Genomic DNA, 20,090 nt, shown 5'->3' with positions numbered 1-20,090 from the left:
TAGAGTGTAGAACGATTCTCCCACTGTTTCCTTTCAACTGCAGTTGAATCTTGAGAAGGGGAAGCGTCTCCCTTTTTCATGTGATCAATGCCAATTTGTTAAAAATTGCCTTAAAAAATATATGCTCATTTTATATCATTGAAAAACGATTTTGTCATTTTGTAAAAAATATTCTGAATAGTATAGCTCACCAGTAGTACCGGGTTGGACCAGTTTGCATTTTGAAGGAACAGGAGCTTTAAAGCTATATATTTGATTCATCTGCGTATCCTGAAATTGAAAAAGAAAAACATTTAAGGCCCAGTATTCAATAAACGGCTTAATTTTCTTTGAACCCAGGTACAATTTTACAAAATTGAATTGAAAAAATAAAACTTTCTTCGGAATAAAGATATGGTTTTTAAAAGAAAAGAGTTATTGAAAGGTAAGGATTTTAAAGAAAAAATGAAAATATTTTTTCAATATTTATTTTTTTTAAAGTCAAACACATCTAGCGCCTAGTACGGCCGGTCACATTCTGAATTTGAAAGTTTGAGATCTCAGCCTTAAACAAGGTAGGTAGTAATTAAACAAAATGGTCGTTGAAGGAAGTGGTCTTAGTATGAGATTTATTGGATATTATTTTTTGAATATGGAAGTCTGGGCATTTACGGGGCTGACGACTGTCATAGGCTGGTTTAAGTGATCACTTTACACACGTGTAACATTCACCAATTCTACCCATTATTGACAACCACACTACTCAAATTCTTGGAAGTTCTGTATATATGAACCAATTTAGAAACCTTGTTCTTGAATCACTAGAACTTCACTAGAGACATCTATTGGTGAGATGTAAATGCCCCGTAAATGCCCAGACTTCCATGTTCTTCTTCATCTTTGATGAGATGTCAAAAGATATTATGAAAATAACTCCTGTAATTGGAGATAATCCAGATTTTGTGAACAAGTATTTGGACACACTCAAAATGTTGTAGATTTATTGGACACTATAATATTAAATAAAGTGGACATTGTAAGCGGAGCCGACCTGCTGCGGCGTCTCGTGGCGCGCCTGGTGCGGGCAGCGGAAGGTCACGATGGGGTCGGGGGGCCGCGGCAGGCGCCTCCGCAGCCAGGTGTGGCGGAGCGCCGCCGACGGGGTCATCCGGTACACGGGGTCCCACACCAGACATCTGGGAACGAAAAACAAACAAACGGGTCTTTAATATTGATATCTTGTTTATTTATATATCTGTTCGCTTACACAAAATTACAATTTATTATAATGTGTCTCTCACTAGGTTTTACAACACTAATTTTTAAAATTAAACACATAGTAAATTGTCTATGTAATCAAGTAAGATATGGCTTAATGATGCTATCAACCGCTGCCTTGTTGTGTATATAACATTTTTGAATTTTATCTAGCCTCATATTGCTCACTCCTTTCAAGAACGTCATAAATCAAAAAACTAGATTTTTCAGGAAAAACCTTTTTAAAGTTTAAAAATATATTGAAATGTACTAAAAATAAATATCAAGCCACTTAATGAACTTTTTACTGTGCAACAGATCTTTTTAGGTAAAACCTGAAGGTTTTTTCTCCATTTAAAAAATATTTAGGATATTTAAAAAAATAATTAAACAATACATTTTCTTCAAAATGCAAAAACAACACTTTCTGCCCTGTAGTGGGTAAATATTAAGTTAAAAATATGCCTCTTTTGCTGGGATATAGTACATTTTTTGGGCATTCCGAAAACATGCACAACTGAAAATTGACAATTTTGGGTTTATGACTTTGTTGAAAGGAGTGAGCGATACCAGTCTGATGATGTCGATTACGACGAAACCCCGTTGCTGGTCGAATAAAATTTATGTAGAAAAAACTACATAGTTGTTATTTTATTCTATGATGCTACGTCTCATAGATCTACCCACCTGGAGGTGGATAGATCTGAAAGGCATAGGGCAAAAATAATTAATCACAAGACATCGCTCACTCCTTTTCAAGAACGTCATTAATAAAAAAAACGTCAATTTTCAATTGTGTATGTTTTCGGAATGCCCAGAAAATCTACTATATCCCAGCAAAAGCGGCATATTTTTAACTTAATATTTACCCGCTACAGAGCAGAAAGTGCTTTTTTGCATTTTGAAGAAAAGGTATTGTTTAATTATTTTTTTTAAATATCCTAAATATTTTTCAAATGGAAAAAAAACCTTCAGGTTTTACCTCAAAAGATCTGTTGCACAGTAAAAAGTTCAATAAGTGGCTTGATATTTATTTTTGATACATTGTATTATTTTCAAACTTTAAAAACAGTCTTCTGAAAAATCAAATTTTTTGATTTTTGACGTTCTTGAAAGGAGTGAGCGATATGTAATAATTTTTTTATTTAATATAAGTTTTACGTGGTAAATACCACTATTTCGTGTTTCGATGCATTCCGCATCATTTTCAAACACCACAAAATTTATCAAAATACAGTGTTTGAAAATGATATGGAATGCATTGAAACGTGTGTCACAACAAATTTTAAGAAATAGCGGTATTTGCCAAATAAAACCTAAATTAAAAATGCATAGATATTACCACAAAGTGACTGCCGAATCAACTAATGAAATTAATTTTATCTTTATGTATTAAATTCAACACCGATATTGCATTAAAATAAAACTGATTAGCGAATGTCTGTGTTCAAACGGCATCCAAGAGCTTCTATATCGGACGGGAATGTATGTGAGTGCAGATATAAGAATAAGGATGTTTCAACTAAACCTTTTGATAAAATCTAGGAAGTGAGGGTCTTGGCAACCCTTGAGAACTGTCTTCAGATCCTTGGAGCCCGGAGGGCCTCTGACTTTTCCTCTTCTTGAAACGCCTGAAACATAAAATAATATCAGGTATAAATACTGAAAATTGAGAAAAAAAAATCAAGGAAATTCATAATCAAAAGCCCGCAACCGTAGTGTAATGGTCAGCAGGCTCGGCTACCAGTCTGGAGGTCCCGGGTTCGATTCCCAAGGGGGGTAAAATAAATATAAGTGATATTTTCACTGTAATATTTATTCAATATTATTACCCTGGACTGGTACCTGAAGCGGAGGGCTGATCACCTTTCCTTCATGTGTAAACGATCAAGATAACACTGCGTTTATATGACGCAGTGCCCTTTGCATCATTGGGGTGCGGAAAAGGGTTTATTATTATTAAATACTGAAAATTGAGAAAAAAAATCAAGGAAATTCATAATCAAAAGCCCGCAACTTATTTTTCTTTAAAGCCAGGAAACATTTTACATACCGTAGAACGGGGCTATTTGAACTTGAGTCCAGTACAAAAAAAATATTCAGATTGTGGTATCGATCGAAGTATTGTGACAATAAGTGTCACCTGTCAGGGAAACAATGAATCATATCGATACGTTCATTATTGTAGACCAAATACAGGTTTAATTTTTTTTGTACTGGGCTCAAGTAACATATCAAAGTTCAAGTAGCCCCGTTCTACGGTAGTTAATTTTTTTCTTAATAATTTTCGTTTTTCTATTGAAAAAATAAGGTTTTCTTCAAAATAAATACATGGTTTTGAAGAAAAGAGTAGAATAGCAAGGTTACGAGTTTAAAAAATGTTTTCAACATGTATTCTAAAAAAATCAAATAACAATTCTTCAAACCCTTATCCGCACACCAATGGTGCATAGGGCACTGCATCATATAAACACAGTGTTATCTTGATCGTTAACACATGAAGGAAAGGTGATCAGCCCTCCGCTTCAGGTACCAGTTCAGGGTAATATTGAATATATATTACAGTGAAAAAATCACTAATATTTATTTGACCCCCCCGTGAGAATCGGGACCCGGGACCTCCAGAACTTTAGCCGAGCGTGCTGACCATTACACCACGGAGGCGGACAGTAGATAAAAAACAAATTCCAAACAAGCAAAGAAGTTATTTATTGACTTGGCGTTTAATTTGTAGAACTCCATTTTAATTTATGTATTAATTTTTAAATCAAACACAGTTTTTTTGAGTCTACTAAGTTGTATTTTATTAACAAAAAACACATAAAAAATTATACTGTGACTATTGTTTCGCCGTGTTAGGGCATTATCAAACGAATGTGAAGATCAAATGGACTACGGTCCTTATGTAGCTATACAATTCTATGTGACAGTTTTAACATGTGCAGCAATAATTTATGGGAGACAACAGTCGCTAATGGGGGATGTAGGTATGTAACCTTATATTTGTTTTCTGGGAAGGTAAGAATTTATTGACATGGCTATATTTTAGAGATTTTAATACAATTGTTGGTAATATTATTTTTAAGAATTTTTATATGTAGATGTAATTATTAGTTTGTCAATAACGCATAACAACTTAGTAGACTCAAAATCTCTGTGTTTGATTTAAAAATTAATACATAAAGCAAAGAAGTTTTTCGTGACACTTAAAAGAAAGTTGACGTAAAATTAATAAGTGAAAATAAACTGATAAAATAAACTGATAAAATGAACAGTTAAAGGGCGTTTGTCCACTACACAGAATTTTACCGTCCAGCACGTCAGTCAGTGTTTTAAAACGACGATCGGCTTGTGCTTTTGTCCATCTTTCTTCGGATCAGTACTCTTGATGTATATATTGATTTTTTTTTTTGGAATCTAAGCCCACCATCCACCCGCAGCAGTTATAGAGTCCTGAGGGACTCTCTGTCAGCTGCACATAGAGGAAAATCTTCAAAATATTTCTGAAGAAATAAATAATGCTCTGTTCAATTAATGAGGGGGGAGGAGGATGTACGGACAGAGGCCGACACTTCGTCCCCACCCCTCGGGATCCCCTCATTACCTCTTATACTTATAATAAAATAAAACAATAAGAAAACAAAAAAAAAACAAAAAAATAACAATGTTTGCAAAAAAATAAAAAAATAAAATACAATTTAAGACAAACACAAACAATGACATAAAGACTAAAGTAATAGAGAACTAGTAACTAATATAAAAAAACACTGTTATTTACATTAAGAAAAAAAAAACATAATTAAAGAAGGACTTCTTGGGTGAACAAAGGCAGAGGATCCAAATACCACCCCCGTAAGGGGAGGACAAAACAAAAAAGAACGTGTGTGTATATATTAATTGAAATAAATAAATTGAATTGAATTGAATGCGATGCAATCCACCATTTGGTGACTATAAGGGCAGAGGGTGGTTGGACTCACCTCCGCCGACCTCGGTGGTCCCGTTGGGCATGGTGGACTGCGTGCAGTAGCGTGGCAGGCCGCGGCTGGTGAGGAAGGTCTTGGAGCGCTTGCCGGCGTCCGTGAGCACGCGCGGCGGCACCCCCAGCAGCTCGATGATGCACGCCAGCTGGTCCGCCTCGTCCTCGCCGGGCAGTAGAGGAAATCCTGCAACGGCAAATTCGACAATAGGACCAAATTGTATAACGTTTTCAACAAGTTAATAACATATAATACATTATGAATAACCATTTAAAATTATTTTGCTGTGAAGAAGACGAAACGCATGACGTATTAACATATACATAAATAAATGTAGGATTCATTCCAACAAACCTTGTTTTATTTTGGATATATTACCCAACAATTCAATATGGAATTCTAACAACTGTCTGCAGTTACGATAAATATTATCTATGAGCCAAGTCATGCATGTTCTTATGAAAATAGTCAACTATATCCGTTTACACACTCTTTAGCATCAAGAATTTAAAACAATCTCGAAAACAGATGAAAAAACAAAAATAATAGTTTTTATTTCGTTAACCGGAGAAAGAAACACAGGTTGTGAGTACAGTCAAGTCAATGAGAATGAAAAGTCATAGAATGGTGTACTACAGATGTTTTCATCAACATATGAAAATACAAAAAGTTAGTTTTTATTTCTTTAACGGGAGAAAGAAACACAGGTTGTGAGTTCAGTCTAGCCAATGAGAAAGTAAAGTCATAGAATGGTGCACTACAGATGTTTTATCAACAGATGAAAATACAAACAGCACGTTTTTATTTCTTTAACGGGAGGAAGAAACACAGGTTGTGAGTTCAGTCAAGCCAATGAGAAAGTAAAGTCTTAGAATGGTGTACTACAGATGTTTTCATCAACAGATGAAAATACAAACAGTACGTTTTTATTTCTTTAACGGGAGAAAGAAACACAGGTTGTGAGTTCAGTCAAGCCAATGAGTATGAAAAGTCAGAATGGTGCGCTACAGATGTTTTTATCAACATATGAAAATTTATTGATTTCACAGATACAATATTTTTTTTACTATATGTATTACGGCTCTTTGGGCATGGCCTGTGTTGAGCCGAAATACTTACATGTTTATACAATTTTTTTATTTTATTATTATTTGTTTTAATTATAATTATAAGATTATATACATTACATACAATAGATACAATAGCAATTTACAGTATAAAGGTTTTACAATAAAATAATTACACCTGGACTTAAATTAATTCACTTTCTAACTAGTCCCTTCTAACGAGAAGCAACCATCGACGGACACTGTTCTCAAAGACATGATCACTGCTGGAATTCTTAATGGTTACGGGCAGCAAATTAAATATCTTTGGCGCAAACAAACACGAACAAAAATAAATATAAACTTTTTATATACAGTGAAACCTCTATCTATCGTTCCTCGAATAATCGTTTTCCCGGATGTGTCATTTATTTCTTCTACTCCAAATTCATTTCATACAAAAAAAGATCGCATCGATCGTTTCTATCCAACATTTTACCGCATTCATCGTTTGAATTACGCTACATATTTGATATAATTTGTCTGTTTTTTTTTTACATTTTCTCAATTTTGTTATATTCGACGACAATATTTCAACGAGTGGGATATAGACTATCAAAAGCTTGTGTGATGGACATAGCAGAAGAGGTCTGAAGATCTTTGGGTTCTGTTCAACTTTGTATTTTTTTTAAAATTAATACATTTATTTAGATCTAAAACTTGTATTCTTAAAATTTCAACCTACCAATGGTTATGCAATTGGGAGGACGGTATCTTTACTCGATCGTATGTCCTTGTGTATTGACTTCTTTATCCCGCATTCATAGTTTATTTCACTAGGTCCCTTTAGAAACGATAGAGGTTTCACTGTAATATAAATATAACGGTATAATATAAATATATATGCGAACCCTTATCCGCACCCAAATGGTGCATAGGGTACTGCATCATATAAACGCAGTGTTGTCTTGATCGCTAACCCATGAAGGAAAGGTGATCAGCCCTCCACTTCAGGTACCAGTCCAGGGTAATATTGAATAAATATTAAAGTGAAAAAATCACTTTAATCAATATTTATTAGACCCCCTTCTGGGAATCGAACCCGGGACCTCCAGAACGGTAGCCGGTATAAATATAATAGATATAATATAAATATAATATAAATATATATAAATACAACGGTTTAAATTTCTTTAATGGGAGGAATAAACAGGTCATGAGTTCAGTCCAGCCCATGTCCTCACTCTTGGAATGGTGCAGATAATGGGAAGATGGGATGGGGGGGGGTACACTCACCGACAAAGAGCTCGGCCAGGATGCAGCCGAGGGACCACATGTCCACGGGCATGCCGTAGCGCACGCCCAGGATGACCTCGGGCGCGCGGTAGAAGCGCGACTGGATGTACGTGTACACGCGCTGGTGCTCGTAGCAGGAGCTGCCAAAGTCGATGACCTGCCCAACAGAGAAAACACCAAATTAGGTCAAATTAGAGACATTTTGAGTGTGTCCAAATAGTTCAAATTTGGATAATCTCAAATGATAGGAGTTAATTTTCATATTATTAATTGACATCTCATCATCTCACTAATAAATGTCTCTAGTGAAGTTCTAGTGATTCAAGAACAATGTTTCTGAATTGGTTCATATATATAGAACTTCCAAGAATTTGAGTAGTGTGGTTGTCAATAATGGGTAGAATTGAATTGAATTTAATGTTACTTGTGTGTAAAGTGATCACTTAAACCAGCCTATGACAGTCGTCAGCCCCGTAAAAGCCCAGACTTCCATATTCTTCTTCATCTTTGATGAGATGTCAAAAAATAATGTAAAATTGAGACATTTGAAATTTTTTTACAGTAGCTCTGAGGTCACACATTCAAACAAAGTTTATTTATTTGTTTGAACTTCATGTACAGAAAATAAATAAGTACATTGGCAGGCTTATTGCCAAAAAGCAATATCTTCCAACCAACCAAAAACAGTATATATATATATATATATATATATATATATATATATATATATATATATATATATATATATATATATATATATATATATATATATATATATATATATATATATATATATATATATATATATATATATATATATATATATATATATATATATATATATATATATATATATATATATATATATATATATGTATATATATATATATATATATATATATATATATATATATTTTATTATAATTATATGATATATTTAGATACCGTGCTGGAAGTCCCGGGTTCGATTCCCAGGGGGTGGAGAGTAAATATTAGTGATTTCAAAACTCTAATATTCATTTAATACTACCCTGGACTGGTCCCTGAAGCGCACGAGATAAAGATCAAGATAACATTGCGTCAATGTCGTGATGGTTAACACACGAAGAAAAGATCATTAGCCTCCGCTTCAGGTACCAGTGCAGGGTAATATTGAATAAATACATGTTAGAGTGAAAAAAATCACTTTTATTAATTTGACCCTCCATCCCTGAGAATCGAAACCGGGACCTCCAGAACGGTAGCCGAGCGTGCTCACCATTACACTACGGAAGCGGATAGAAGATATAAAGATTTCGTACAAAGCGTGAATTTCCAAACTAACGCTAATTTTTCACAAAAAATTTGACGATTCTAGTGACATTATGCGCAGGAAATTCCGATGAAATTTTCCTCCTGACTCATCGGCGGGTCACTTTGCGACTCATAGCGTCTTAATAGACGCATCTCGACTGTCCACTGTGCTACCGTTAGTATTGGGATAGACCCATCCGCTCACAGTTATGCAATTGGATTTCACAAGCGGGCCACATAGTGCGAGTAATACGTCACCGTGACGTCAGGTAGAAGAAGAAGAAGAAAAAAGTAATAGTATGAAGCGAATATCGGTCACTCCTTTCAACAACGTTATACGTCTAAAAACTTGATTTTTCAGGAGATCGTTTTTAAAGTTTAAAAATATAATAAAATGTATTAAAAATAAATATCAAGCCGCTTATTAAACTTTTTTACTGTGCAACAGATCTTTTTAGGTAAAACCCGACTGTTTTTCCACCATTTGAAAAATATTTAGTACATAAAAAAAAAAAAAATACCTTTTCTTCAAAATGCAAAAATAACACTTTCTGCCCTGTAGCGGGTAAATGTTAAGTTAAAAATATGCCGCTTTTGCTGGGATATAGTACAGTTTCTGGGCATTAGGAAAACATGCTCAACTGAAAATTTACGATTTTTTATATATGACATTTTTGAAAGGAGTGAGCGATATATGTTTTGAGAACCTGCAGAATGCATTCGCGAAAGTAAGTGGGTAGTATTTGAGCGAAAGTAATCGAATTATTCGATTAATCCATTCATTCATTCGATATATTAGGTAGCCAAGATTTTCCTAGTTGTAGTAATTACCCCGCGATTTAGTTAAAGCCCAGTACGCTCGGCTACCGTGTAGTAGGTCCCGGGTTCGATTACCAGAGGGGGGGGGGGTTAAATAAATATAAGTGATTTTTCAACTCTAATATTTATTCAATATTACCCTGGACTGATGCCTGAAGCAGTGGGCTGATCACTTTTCCTCCATGTGTTAACGATTAAGATAACAATGCGTCTATATATGATTCAGTGACCTATGCACCATCGGGTGCGGATAAGGGTTTGAAAAAATTAGTTGGCCCGCAATTTTTTGTAAACCCAGGTAACATTTGACGTAATTAATTTTTATTTTATTAAAAGACCAACGTTGAAACCACGTTGCACTCCTCAGGAGAAGCCGGACTGCTGACTGTCATCAGCAGACCTTCCGTTCCACTAGAAGAGGGTTATATCGAGAACTGTCCAATATTTCATTTGTCATAAAGAGATTCAAGAATAAGATGAAGATCAAACGGGAAAACATAAGTGTAAGAAGAAGGAACAAATGAGAAGTTATCTGGAAGAGTAAATAAATTTAAAAAAAAAACAGTCGGTGGGCAGATTCGCGGAAGCGCGCGACACTTCCGCGCATTCGGAAGTCGTCGCGCGACAAAAATAATAACCGTGAGTCGGTCGCTGCCCACTCTCCGTACAGCTCGTCCGAGCGCGCTGTGCCGGCGACCGCGCGTCAGTCACTGCTACTATTTCGGTACCTACCGACGATTGTGCGGTATAAAATCAAAGCTCTCAAACTCCATCAACAACAAATTTGAAAAAAACCGCGAAAAACTGCTATTTCATCGCAATCTGCATTTCTTATTTTTTGCTGTTGTTTATAAAAAGAGACTAAAATTAACCCTTCACTGCATGACTTTTTTTTGCATGACTGCATGACTGCATTGACAGTTCGTCTTGGAGAGACAAGAGAAGTAATTATTTTGGCGTTCATAGCGCGTCTTTTAGCTAAATTATGAACTATATACGTGAGTTATGAATATATCCAATCAGTAACAGCAAAGAATAATTGCTTATATTTAAAAAAAAAACGTTTAACACTAACTTTTGGGTATGTAACAAATTTGATGCACCATGCAGTGAAGGGTTAAATATGCTGATCTTTATAATATAAAATTTTAAACGATAAATTACCCAAATATTTTAAGGATAAAATAGTGTTTGTAACAAAAATTTTCATGAACATATTATTGGAAATAAGGATAAAATAAGACTGCCATTGAAAAAACCGAGTCCCAAAACTGTTTAATGTATAAGGGTTTGAAAATGTATGATGAGATGCCTGAATATATGAAGAATGAAAAGAGAGTGTAACCGACATCTGATGATGTCGGTTACGACGAAACTCGGTTGCTGGTCAAATAAAATTGATGAGGAAAAATTACATGGTTGTTATTTTATTCTACATATTTAACTCATTTTTCATGTATAGTGGAGTTGGTGAGTTTTGATTTTATGCCACTCAATTGTGACGGGTTTTCATCTCTATCGCGAAAATGAGACATCAATAAGGTGTCATGATGAAAATTCTGAGAATTTGCGAATTAAGTACACGTATAAATTAATTTCGTCATAATTTGTGAATTTGCACAAATCAGATATACTCGGAATGCTAATTTTTCATCACTTCTTTGAAATCCTTCTTTGTATTTGTATTTGTGTAATTTTATTTACATTTCACTTTTCATCATTCTATAGTAATTAATAAAAGTAAAAAAATATATTCAGGAGTCACTTTTAATAATATTTATCCATTTTGAAATTAAGTTTTACTTGGTATTTCTAAAAATACCAAGTAAAACTAGCTGTATTTCTTAAAATCTATTATGATACGTGTTTCGATGCATTCCGCATCATTTTCAAGGACCGAATTGATGCGGAATGCATCGAAACACGTATCAGAATAGATTAAAAGAAAAACTGCTATTTAATAAGTAAAATTTAAATTAAAAATGGATAAATAATACCACAAAATGGCTGCCGTGAAACACGTGCCAAAAGAGATTTTAAAAAGAAAAAAATAATAACCCGGTAAAACTTAAAATAAAACCATAATTACTGTATAAGTATAATTTATTTCATATTTGCTTTAATTTCAGTTCATTATTGTTATTTTTTCTGCACCTCTCTCTCTGTCTCAGGAGCAGAGCAAGACGGAGGAAAGCATGGTCTAGCATTTCCACTTCTGCCGGATATAATTTTTGTGTTTTTTTTGGATAGAAATTAAAGCAAGCAAGAATGGAGGAATGGACACAGATTGATTCGACGAGCTGTAGCCACAGCGACAATCATCCAAGTGACCAGTTCGGTGTGTCACACAACAGTCAGATGGACAGTGGTCTCGAAGATGGCGCCGAGTCGATGGGTACGCATCTACACGACACCAAACTCGGGCGACGCGACACTGACCGCGGGAGCGTTCCAGAAATCAACACCAAGGAAAAAAAGAAGAAAAAAAAACTTTTTTTTTACCTACTCGATTTTGCCAAGTTTTCCCCGGTGTTCCTCTGCTCTTTTTTCCAATTTTTCCAACATTCGCACTATAGATTTGTTTTACCGTTCTTACCACATTCATTCGCTCCACACGTCCAAATCACCTCATCTCAACATCTGAATCATGAGTGCTACTTTGAATACATATATTTGTATAAATTCTTACTTTTTTTTATAAAATGCAATTCAAGGTGACAGGCGCAACTGGAGTCGCGGGTTCGATTCCCGCCAATTGCAAAATGAATTTAAAAAATATTTATCTTCAATTGGTCTGGGTGTTTGTGATGTATTTTTCACATTTACCTTCCCTTTCCTTACTATCCTACCTGCAGACAAGCATCTAAAATAGACGCTTTGCGGGTTTTTACTTTTAATAAAAATAAATAAAAAAGGTCATTTGTTCTGTAAAATGTCCAATTCGAATTGTTAAACGTCCAATTTGATTTCTTTAACGATCAATTTGATTTATTAAACGTCAAATTCGATTTGTTAAACGTCCAATTTGAATTTATACACGTCCGATTTGAATTGTAATCGTCCAATTTGAATTGTTAAAAGTCCAAATTCAATTGTTAAACGTCCAATTTGAATTGTTACACGTCAAATTTACTTGTTAAACGTACAATTCGATTTGTTAAACGTAAAATTGATTTGTTAAACGTAAAATTGATTTGTAAGGCGTCTATTTTGATTTTCAAAGCGTCCAAATTGAAGTAAAAAACCTATACACATAAATAAAAACAGCTGTAATTATAACATTTTTCAAAGAGAAAATTAGAAATGTACACAAACAATAAATCACTTTCGCGGGCAGTAAAAAGATACTACAGACATTCGGGATATGTAATTTTGTTTATATGATTACTCGGTAATCATATATGTAAGCATACAAAATTAATTTGGACGTGCTGTGCGAAAAAAATTATGACTCACGATTTAAAAAAGTTTGATTCAACTTTTATTTACATACTGTCGGAAGTTAGGGCGGGATATTCGATGGCCCACAACTTAATTTTAATTAAACGCAGGTAACATTCAAAGTAATTGTTTTTAACATCTTATTTGTATTGAAAAAAACTATTGTGTCACCGTGAGTAAACAATTTTTAGCGGCCATTTTCATAGGAAGATGGAGGAAAGTCAATTGAGATGATATGGGCAAATAGGACGCAGAGAACCCGAACATGTAGTTAACCAGGCAGTAGAAATGGATCTTCCTGGAAAGCTGTCTAGAGGAAGAGCAAAGAATTCATGGGTGAAGCAGAAAGATAGCATGATTCCAAGGCATGGCCTAGGTGACGTTATCCAGGACAGAAGGACATATAGCCTGAGGACGAGGAGAGCTGACCCCAGCGGTCTACAAGGACAATAAGCTGGGATGTAGCCAGGAAGAAGATTTTCATGCCCGCTACAAATTGTTAACTTCTTATCAGTGGTAAGATCACATCTCGACGATCTAATGACATTAATCGACTATTCGTCAGATAACGAAATATAACTACATAAACCTTTTTCAAAGCAGGATAACAGAAAGCGAGGCGTCGATATCAAACAGCAACGTCACTTCACGACGACAATCCGAAGTCAATAAATATAGTTTTTAATTTAAGTTTTTACTTAGAAATACTATTATTTCTTCAAATATAATAAAATAAAATGTAATAGGAATGATTTCACCACAAATTGATTGCCGAATCAATTAATGAAAATGAAATTTTGTTTGTGTTTTGTACTGTTTATTTCTATCTTAAAACGGTGTTCATTTTTCCGATAAAAGTTATTTTTAAATATATTTTAAACATATTTTTATGCATAATTTATATTTCACAACTAATAAATACACAAGTAAATGATTTTTCTAAAAGTCCGTTATTAAATATGTTTCCAATCACTCATCATCCCCGATCCCTTTTGACTGTGACAGCCAATCAACACAAAAAAATAAAGCCACTTGAGATCTACCCAAGCTTCTTTCCCTAACCGTCAGAATATATTGAATTTTGTTTTAAGTAGATAGTGTTTTAGTATTAATCAGTCTTGATAAAGAAGCGGTTAGCTTCGAAACCGGTAGACATTATAATTAAGTTATAATAAAATATTTATAGTGATTTTAAAACAAAGTTACATACTATTTTTATGTAATGGACTTTCGGCTTTAACGGACACCTCCCCCCCCCCCCAAGTAGTCCGTTATATCGATGTTTTGCTGTACTTGTTTCGTAATACTCGCATACGCGCATAACTTGATGTAACTGTTACATTGTGATGAACAATGAAATGTGGCGAACTGAATCTATTAGTGACCTTTGCGTCGTTACTGACATAAAGGAGAAACAAATATATTATCATAAGATATAAAAAATATCGGCAAAATTTTGTTTGGCGAACGAGAATAGCCCGTCCAGTAAACAAACAGAGCTTCGTCGAACATTTTATCCGTTTACAAACTAATAAGATATGAAAATAAATAAATATTATGCGTGCATTCTGGCAGCGGTCGGATTCTGGTAAGCTTGGCTCCGGTCCAGCCGTTCCCGAAACACATCCGAATGATCGCGTGAAAATTCGCATTAAAAAAAAAATACAAGAAAAGTGGGAAAAAAGACAAAACACGTGGGACCGGGATGGCCGGTATAAAAAGCGGGATAAGCGATTTAAGCGGAGCCATTCGCGTGTTGAAAATCGGGAAGCACCCGCGTAGCATACGGAAAATCAAAACCGCCGTGTTTCGCGAGTAAATATTTATCTGCGAGCTTTTTGGTGAAGTGTTCGTGTTATCAAAGGTTTCGTAATACAGTGATTTATTAATTTTATTTTATTTAAAATTTATATATATATATATATATATATATATATATATATATATATATATATATATATATATATATACATATATATATATATATATATATATATATATATATATATATATATATATATATATATATATATATATACATATATATACATGGACATTGCAGCCAAATGAGCAAACCACTACACTATAGAGGCGGACAATATAAGACATAATGTTGGTATGATCGATAATCCTGAAATTATCCGGAGCATTGGTCTGTATGTTCCCGATAGTTACCGGAGACAGCGTCGGCATAGATTGTTTCACATTCCTATACACAGGACCAACCTGCCGATGGTTATGCCTGTAGGAAGAGCTACCGCTATGTTGAACAATATCACATTGGATATTGATCTGTTCCATGTGTCCGAAGGAGTTTTCCGAAGCGGGATTCTTCTACACCTTTAAGTCTTCTTGCTTACTTTTAATATATACGCCTTGTATATTGTTTGTTATGTATATATATATTTTTTGTTGAATTGAAATTGAAATTGAAAATTTATAATAATATTAATAATATTTAAAACATATATATAGCCATTATATTTAAAAACTTTTTTTGTAATATTTATAAAAAAAAAATATTTGATTTTTTATTTGAAAAATAACACGTCTTTTTATTAACTGATTCAGCAGTCACTTTGTGGTGATATCTATCAATAATTAATTAAAATTGTAAATGGTTAAAAAGTGGTATTTACCAAGTAAAACTAATTTTTAAAATAAATAACGTGACATTTATCTATTTGGCATTAACTTTGCAGAATGACATGATGATTTAAATAAATAAATTAAACCCTAGCAAAAGGCGATTTTTGAGTTTATTGATGTAAACACGACTAGTTTCGAGAGCTACAGATGTTTTCATCAACAGGCATCAGTTTGGTACAGATTTAAAGTGTTATCGAATAAATATTAAAAGCAAAAATTAACATTTAATCTAGCGAGTGTTTTTGCCTAGAATTTTCACTCATGAATTATATGAAATTATAGTAACATTAAACATAAATAGTAAATCCACTCACGATAGGCATAGGGTTGAAACTTAAAAAGTTTAAGCCCGAGTAGGGTATGATAAGCGGTGTTGCATAAGCCGTAGCTAGATTGGACGTTAGGTAATTAAAAAAAAATCTAAAATATCGTGCGAAAATGCCATAACTAGGCGAAACAATTGCCACAGTATGAAATTTTATGTATTTTTGAATAAAAATACAACTCAGTAGACTAAAAAAATCTGTTTTTGATTTAAAAATTAATACATAAACGAAAATTAACACTTATATGTTTTGATTCTCCTGGGAATCGAACCCGGGACGTACAGCGGTGTGGCTAAACGAGCCAACCACTACACGCAAAGATTTTTTTATATTTTAAAATCATGGCCACATTAACTATATATAATGGCCATTTCTGATTACCTCCTGGTATGAGCATAAAAGAGAAACCGGTTGAACAAAAAATCATTGCTTCAACCGCAGAATTCAACAAGTTTTAATTCAACTATTGATGATGGAACATGTGTGAAACTAACCCAAATGTATGTAAGTGAAGCATGGAGTTGGCAATAGAAGGATGAAAGTAGACTGAATGCAGTCGGAATGCGATATCTCAGTACGGCAAAACCATGTATGATAGATGTTCCAATGGGAAAAAAATGCAAGGTTGAGATAATCATTAAAGATCAAATTAAGTGTAGAGATGGTTTGGACATGTGGAACGAATGAGGGAAGAAGGAACAGTAAAACATATTTATGAGGCGAATGTAGTTTGCAAATAGGAGCATAGGAATACCGAGGAATACTTGGCATGATTAAGTATAATTTAAATACTTGGGCGTGGTCAGGTCAGGAGACGGAATAATCGGCAGGAATGTATGAGGAAATGCTTGAATGTGGAAGGGCCAAAGATTGTCTGCAAGTACCTACAGACTGGTGTGGCGTTCTATTATCTGTGCCTACCCCTGCGGGGAAGCAGCGTGATGGTTTATTAGTTGTTTTAAATGTACTTGGGATATTATCACTATTATGTCGATATCACAAAATCTGTTTGAATTTGTAACGAATAGTACATACAGCTCACTCCTTTCAAGAACGTCATAAATAAAAAAAATCGTCAATTTTCAATTGTGCATGTTTTCGGAATGCCCAGAAAATGTAATATATCCCAGCAAAAGCGGCATATTTTTAACTTAATATTTACCCGCTGAAAGTGATGTTTTTGCATTTTGAAGAAAAGGTTAAATAATTTCATATTTTTTAAATATACTAAATATTTTTCAAATGGAGAAAAAACCTTCAGGTTTTACCTAAAAAGATCTGTTGCTCAGTAAAAAGCTCAATTAAGTGGCTTGATTTTTATTTTTAATACATTGTTTTTTTTTTTTTAACTTTAAAAACGTTCTGAAAAATCAAGTTTTTTTTATTTATGACGTTCTTGAAAGGAGTGAGCGATACATAATAAAATGAATCAAGGGGAATTTCATTCATTGAAAATAAAAATAAATAATATATATAAATATAGAATCTTAAATATGGTGCTTACGGATTTTGATACGCCGATATTATCTAGAATTCCTAGTAATGACACGATATACAGAGCGATTCGGGATAGTCGATATACATATAATTCTCAAAATTCTAAGATTATGATTTTAAGTATTGAAGTGTATACTGAGAATTTGGGTCATTAATAATAGACGTAATATTACAGTGGCTGGTCACATTATCAGATGAAACGCGACATTTCGAGAATCATAATTATAATAAAAATAAATTACTTTGACCGCATCAGTAGTGTGACCATGAAAAAGGCCAAAATAAATATAACAGGTGATTTTTAACTCGCTAGATTACATTTCGACATCTCAACATAGACGAAGAAGTATATAAAAGTCTTGGGTATTTACAGGGTTTACGATCTGTCGTACGAGGCTGGTTTAAGTGATTATTTATACAGTGTAACATTGACCATTCTAGCCATGATTGACAACCACACTACTAAATTATAAAAAAAAGAAACATAGTTTAAACAAATTGAAAAATAATTTTACTATTTTTATTTGTAATGGGAACAGTACAAGTACATTTTAATGACAACAACCAAACCTGTACAAAACTGAAGTGTGTATTTTCACCTATTGATGAGAACATCTGTAGTTTTCGAAACTAGTCGTGTTGTGTTTGAATTGGTAAACTCAAAAGTGGTCTTTTGCAGGTGTTATATTTTTAAAACATATTGAAATCATCATGTTTATTCTGCAAAGTTAAGCCGTAATATACAATAAGTCGCAAATTAATTTAATCTTTAAACCCAGGAAATCGATTCTTTCTTCTGAAATCAGCGCTTTTGTATTGAGAAAAAAGTTTTTCTTTGAAATAAATATATCGTTTTGAGAAAAAAAGGAGTAATTGAAAGGCATAGAGTTAAAAATAAATGAAAAAAATATTTTTTCAATGTTTAAAAAAAAAAACGATATGTATATTCTAAAAAAATGGACGAGACCTGATGTCCGGCTCTCTGCGTTACCGGATGCTAACTGAGTTATATTATTGCGAGTAAACATAAAAATAAATCATCATTTTATACTGCAAAGATAATGCCACATCAATAAACATTATTATATAACAATCTTATCAAAACATCTCTTTAAAAATACTAAATTATTCATTTAAAAATAATTAAAATTTATCGTTACAGAGAATTTGCCAAGATTCAAAACGTGCATTCGTGAAGCTGAACAGCATCAGACAAAGTATCGTCAAAATATCAAAACACTTTTTGGGATATTCGCGAGTGACAGTGATTCACAGACGCTACAAAGGGAATAAACACGGTCGCGAGTTTCCCAGAATCGAAAAGCGATCGGGACCCGATTCCGGGAAGGAAGGCGCAGCCGGATTAAGCATCGACCGGATTAAGGATAATAATCTGCGGCAAGACGTCGACATGTTGCACGCGGCCATCATGACTGGGGTCAACAACGCCAGGAAGGTAGGAAAACAAAATGAATCCTTTGTTTACCTCGTTACAAAAACAAGAGTTTTATAAACACTCTCATAATCATAATATAATATATATACACACATATATATATATATATATATATATATATATATATATATATATATATATATATATATATATATATATATATATATATATATATATATATATATATATATATATATATATATATATATATATATATATATATATATATATATATATATATATATATATCTATATATACTTAATGATACATATTATAAAGTTTGCAACGTTTTATAAACTGGCAAAATACACTAAGTAGTTTAATAGGGAGTATTTTATTCAGGCTAAGCTTTAAATAACAGGGATTATTCAAACAGGGATTTTAGAGTTAACGTTTTTTGCCAGTACACCCACGATATAGTGTATAACAAATCAAAGAAAAACGTGAAATATATCAATTTATAAAAAAATACCATAATTCAATACCATTCTGCGGTGTGATTTTTATCGACTTGGGCCATGAATTCAACTTTTACGTGGTGATATAATTTGTTGCGCAGCTATTTACACGCCGGTCAGTCGCAAGTCATGCACACTCGGGGCACAAAGAGAGGATAGAAGGCCGTCTGTAATGACGGGGGCGACCTTTGGAGTTAGCATAATATATTGCCACGGACAGAAAGATGAGTGACACTCGGCAGGTGTGAGTGTGCGCGAAAGACAAAGACCATGGCACTGAAAAGCAATTAAAATCATGACGTACACGCGTGTGTGTCATCGTTCAAATCTACAATTATTTATGTTTATATATATATATATATTTATATATATATATATATATATATATATATATATATATATATATATATATATATATATATATATATATATATATATATATATATGTAAACCTTAGAAAAACGTTATTTTCGTAAGTTGGCAATGAATGACGTCACATAAACGATGGATTTATTTTAATGTTGGTGTCATTGCTAAATTATTGGCGGCTCTATTTGTTGATGTCTAAGGTCCACCCTCCCACACCCCCCCT

General features: G+C 33.5%; 2 protein-coding genes across 2 annotated transcripts in view; one reads left to right on the top strand and one right to left on the bottom strand.

The window, feature by feature from the left end:
• The window catches only part of LOC148312769 (dual specificity tyrosine-phosphorylation-regulated kinase 2-like), a 116,000-nt gene that overhangs the window by 13,455 nt on the left and 82,455 nt on the right, over positions 1-20,090 (bottom strand). Inside the window, exons 2-6 of the mRNA XM_088274221.1 lie at positions 7,559-7,715; positions 5,217-5,402; positions 2,765-2,867; positions 1,031-1,175; positions 192-270 (exon numbers count right to left, since the gene is read on the bottom strand). Of these exons, the coding sequence (XP_088130347.1) occupies positions 192-270; positions 1,031-1,175; positions 2,765-2,867; positions 5,217-5,402; positions 7,559-7,715 (670 nt within the window). The remainder of the gene's footprint in view (positions 1-191; positions 271-1,030; positions 1,176-2,764; positions 2,868-5,216; positions 5,403-7,558; positions 7,716-20,090) is intronic.
• The window catches only part of LOC148312768 (uncharacterized), a 104,867-nt gene continuing 99,645 nt past the window's right edge, over positions 14,869-20,090 (top strand). The window contains exons 1-2 of the mRNA XM_088274233.1: positions 14,869-14,975; positions 18,746-19,039. Of these exons, the coding sequence (XP_088130359.1) occupies positions 18,995-19,039 (45 nt within the window). The 5' untranslated portion in view covers positions 14,869-14,975; positions 18,746-18,994. The remainder of the gene's footprint in view (positions 14,976-18,745; positions 19,040-20,090) is intronic.

The sequence above is a fragment of the Brachycentrus maculatus genome, unplaced genomic scaffold, assembly GCF_059751285.1.
Source record: "Brachycentrus maculatus isolate JH-2025_06_01 unplaced genomic scaffold, ASM5975128v1 h1tg000033l, whole genome shotgun sequence".
Lineage (NCBI taxonomy): Eukaryota > Metazoa > Arthropoda > Insecta > Trichoptera > Brachycentridae > Brachycentrus > Brachycentrus maculatus.
This window is presented reverse-complemented; position numbering and strand designations above follow the sequence as displayed.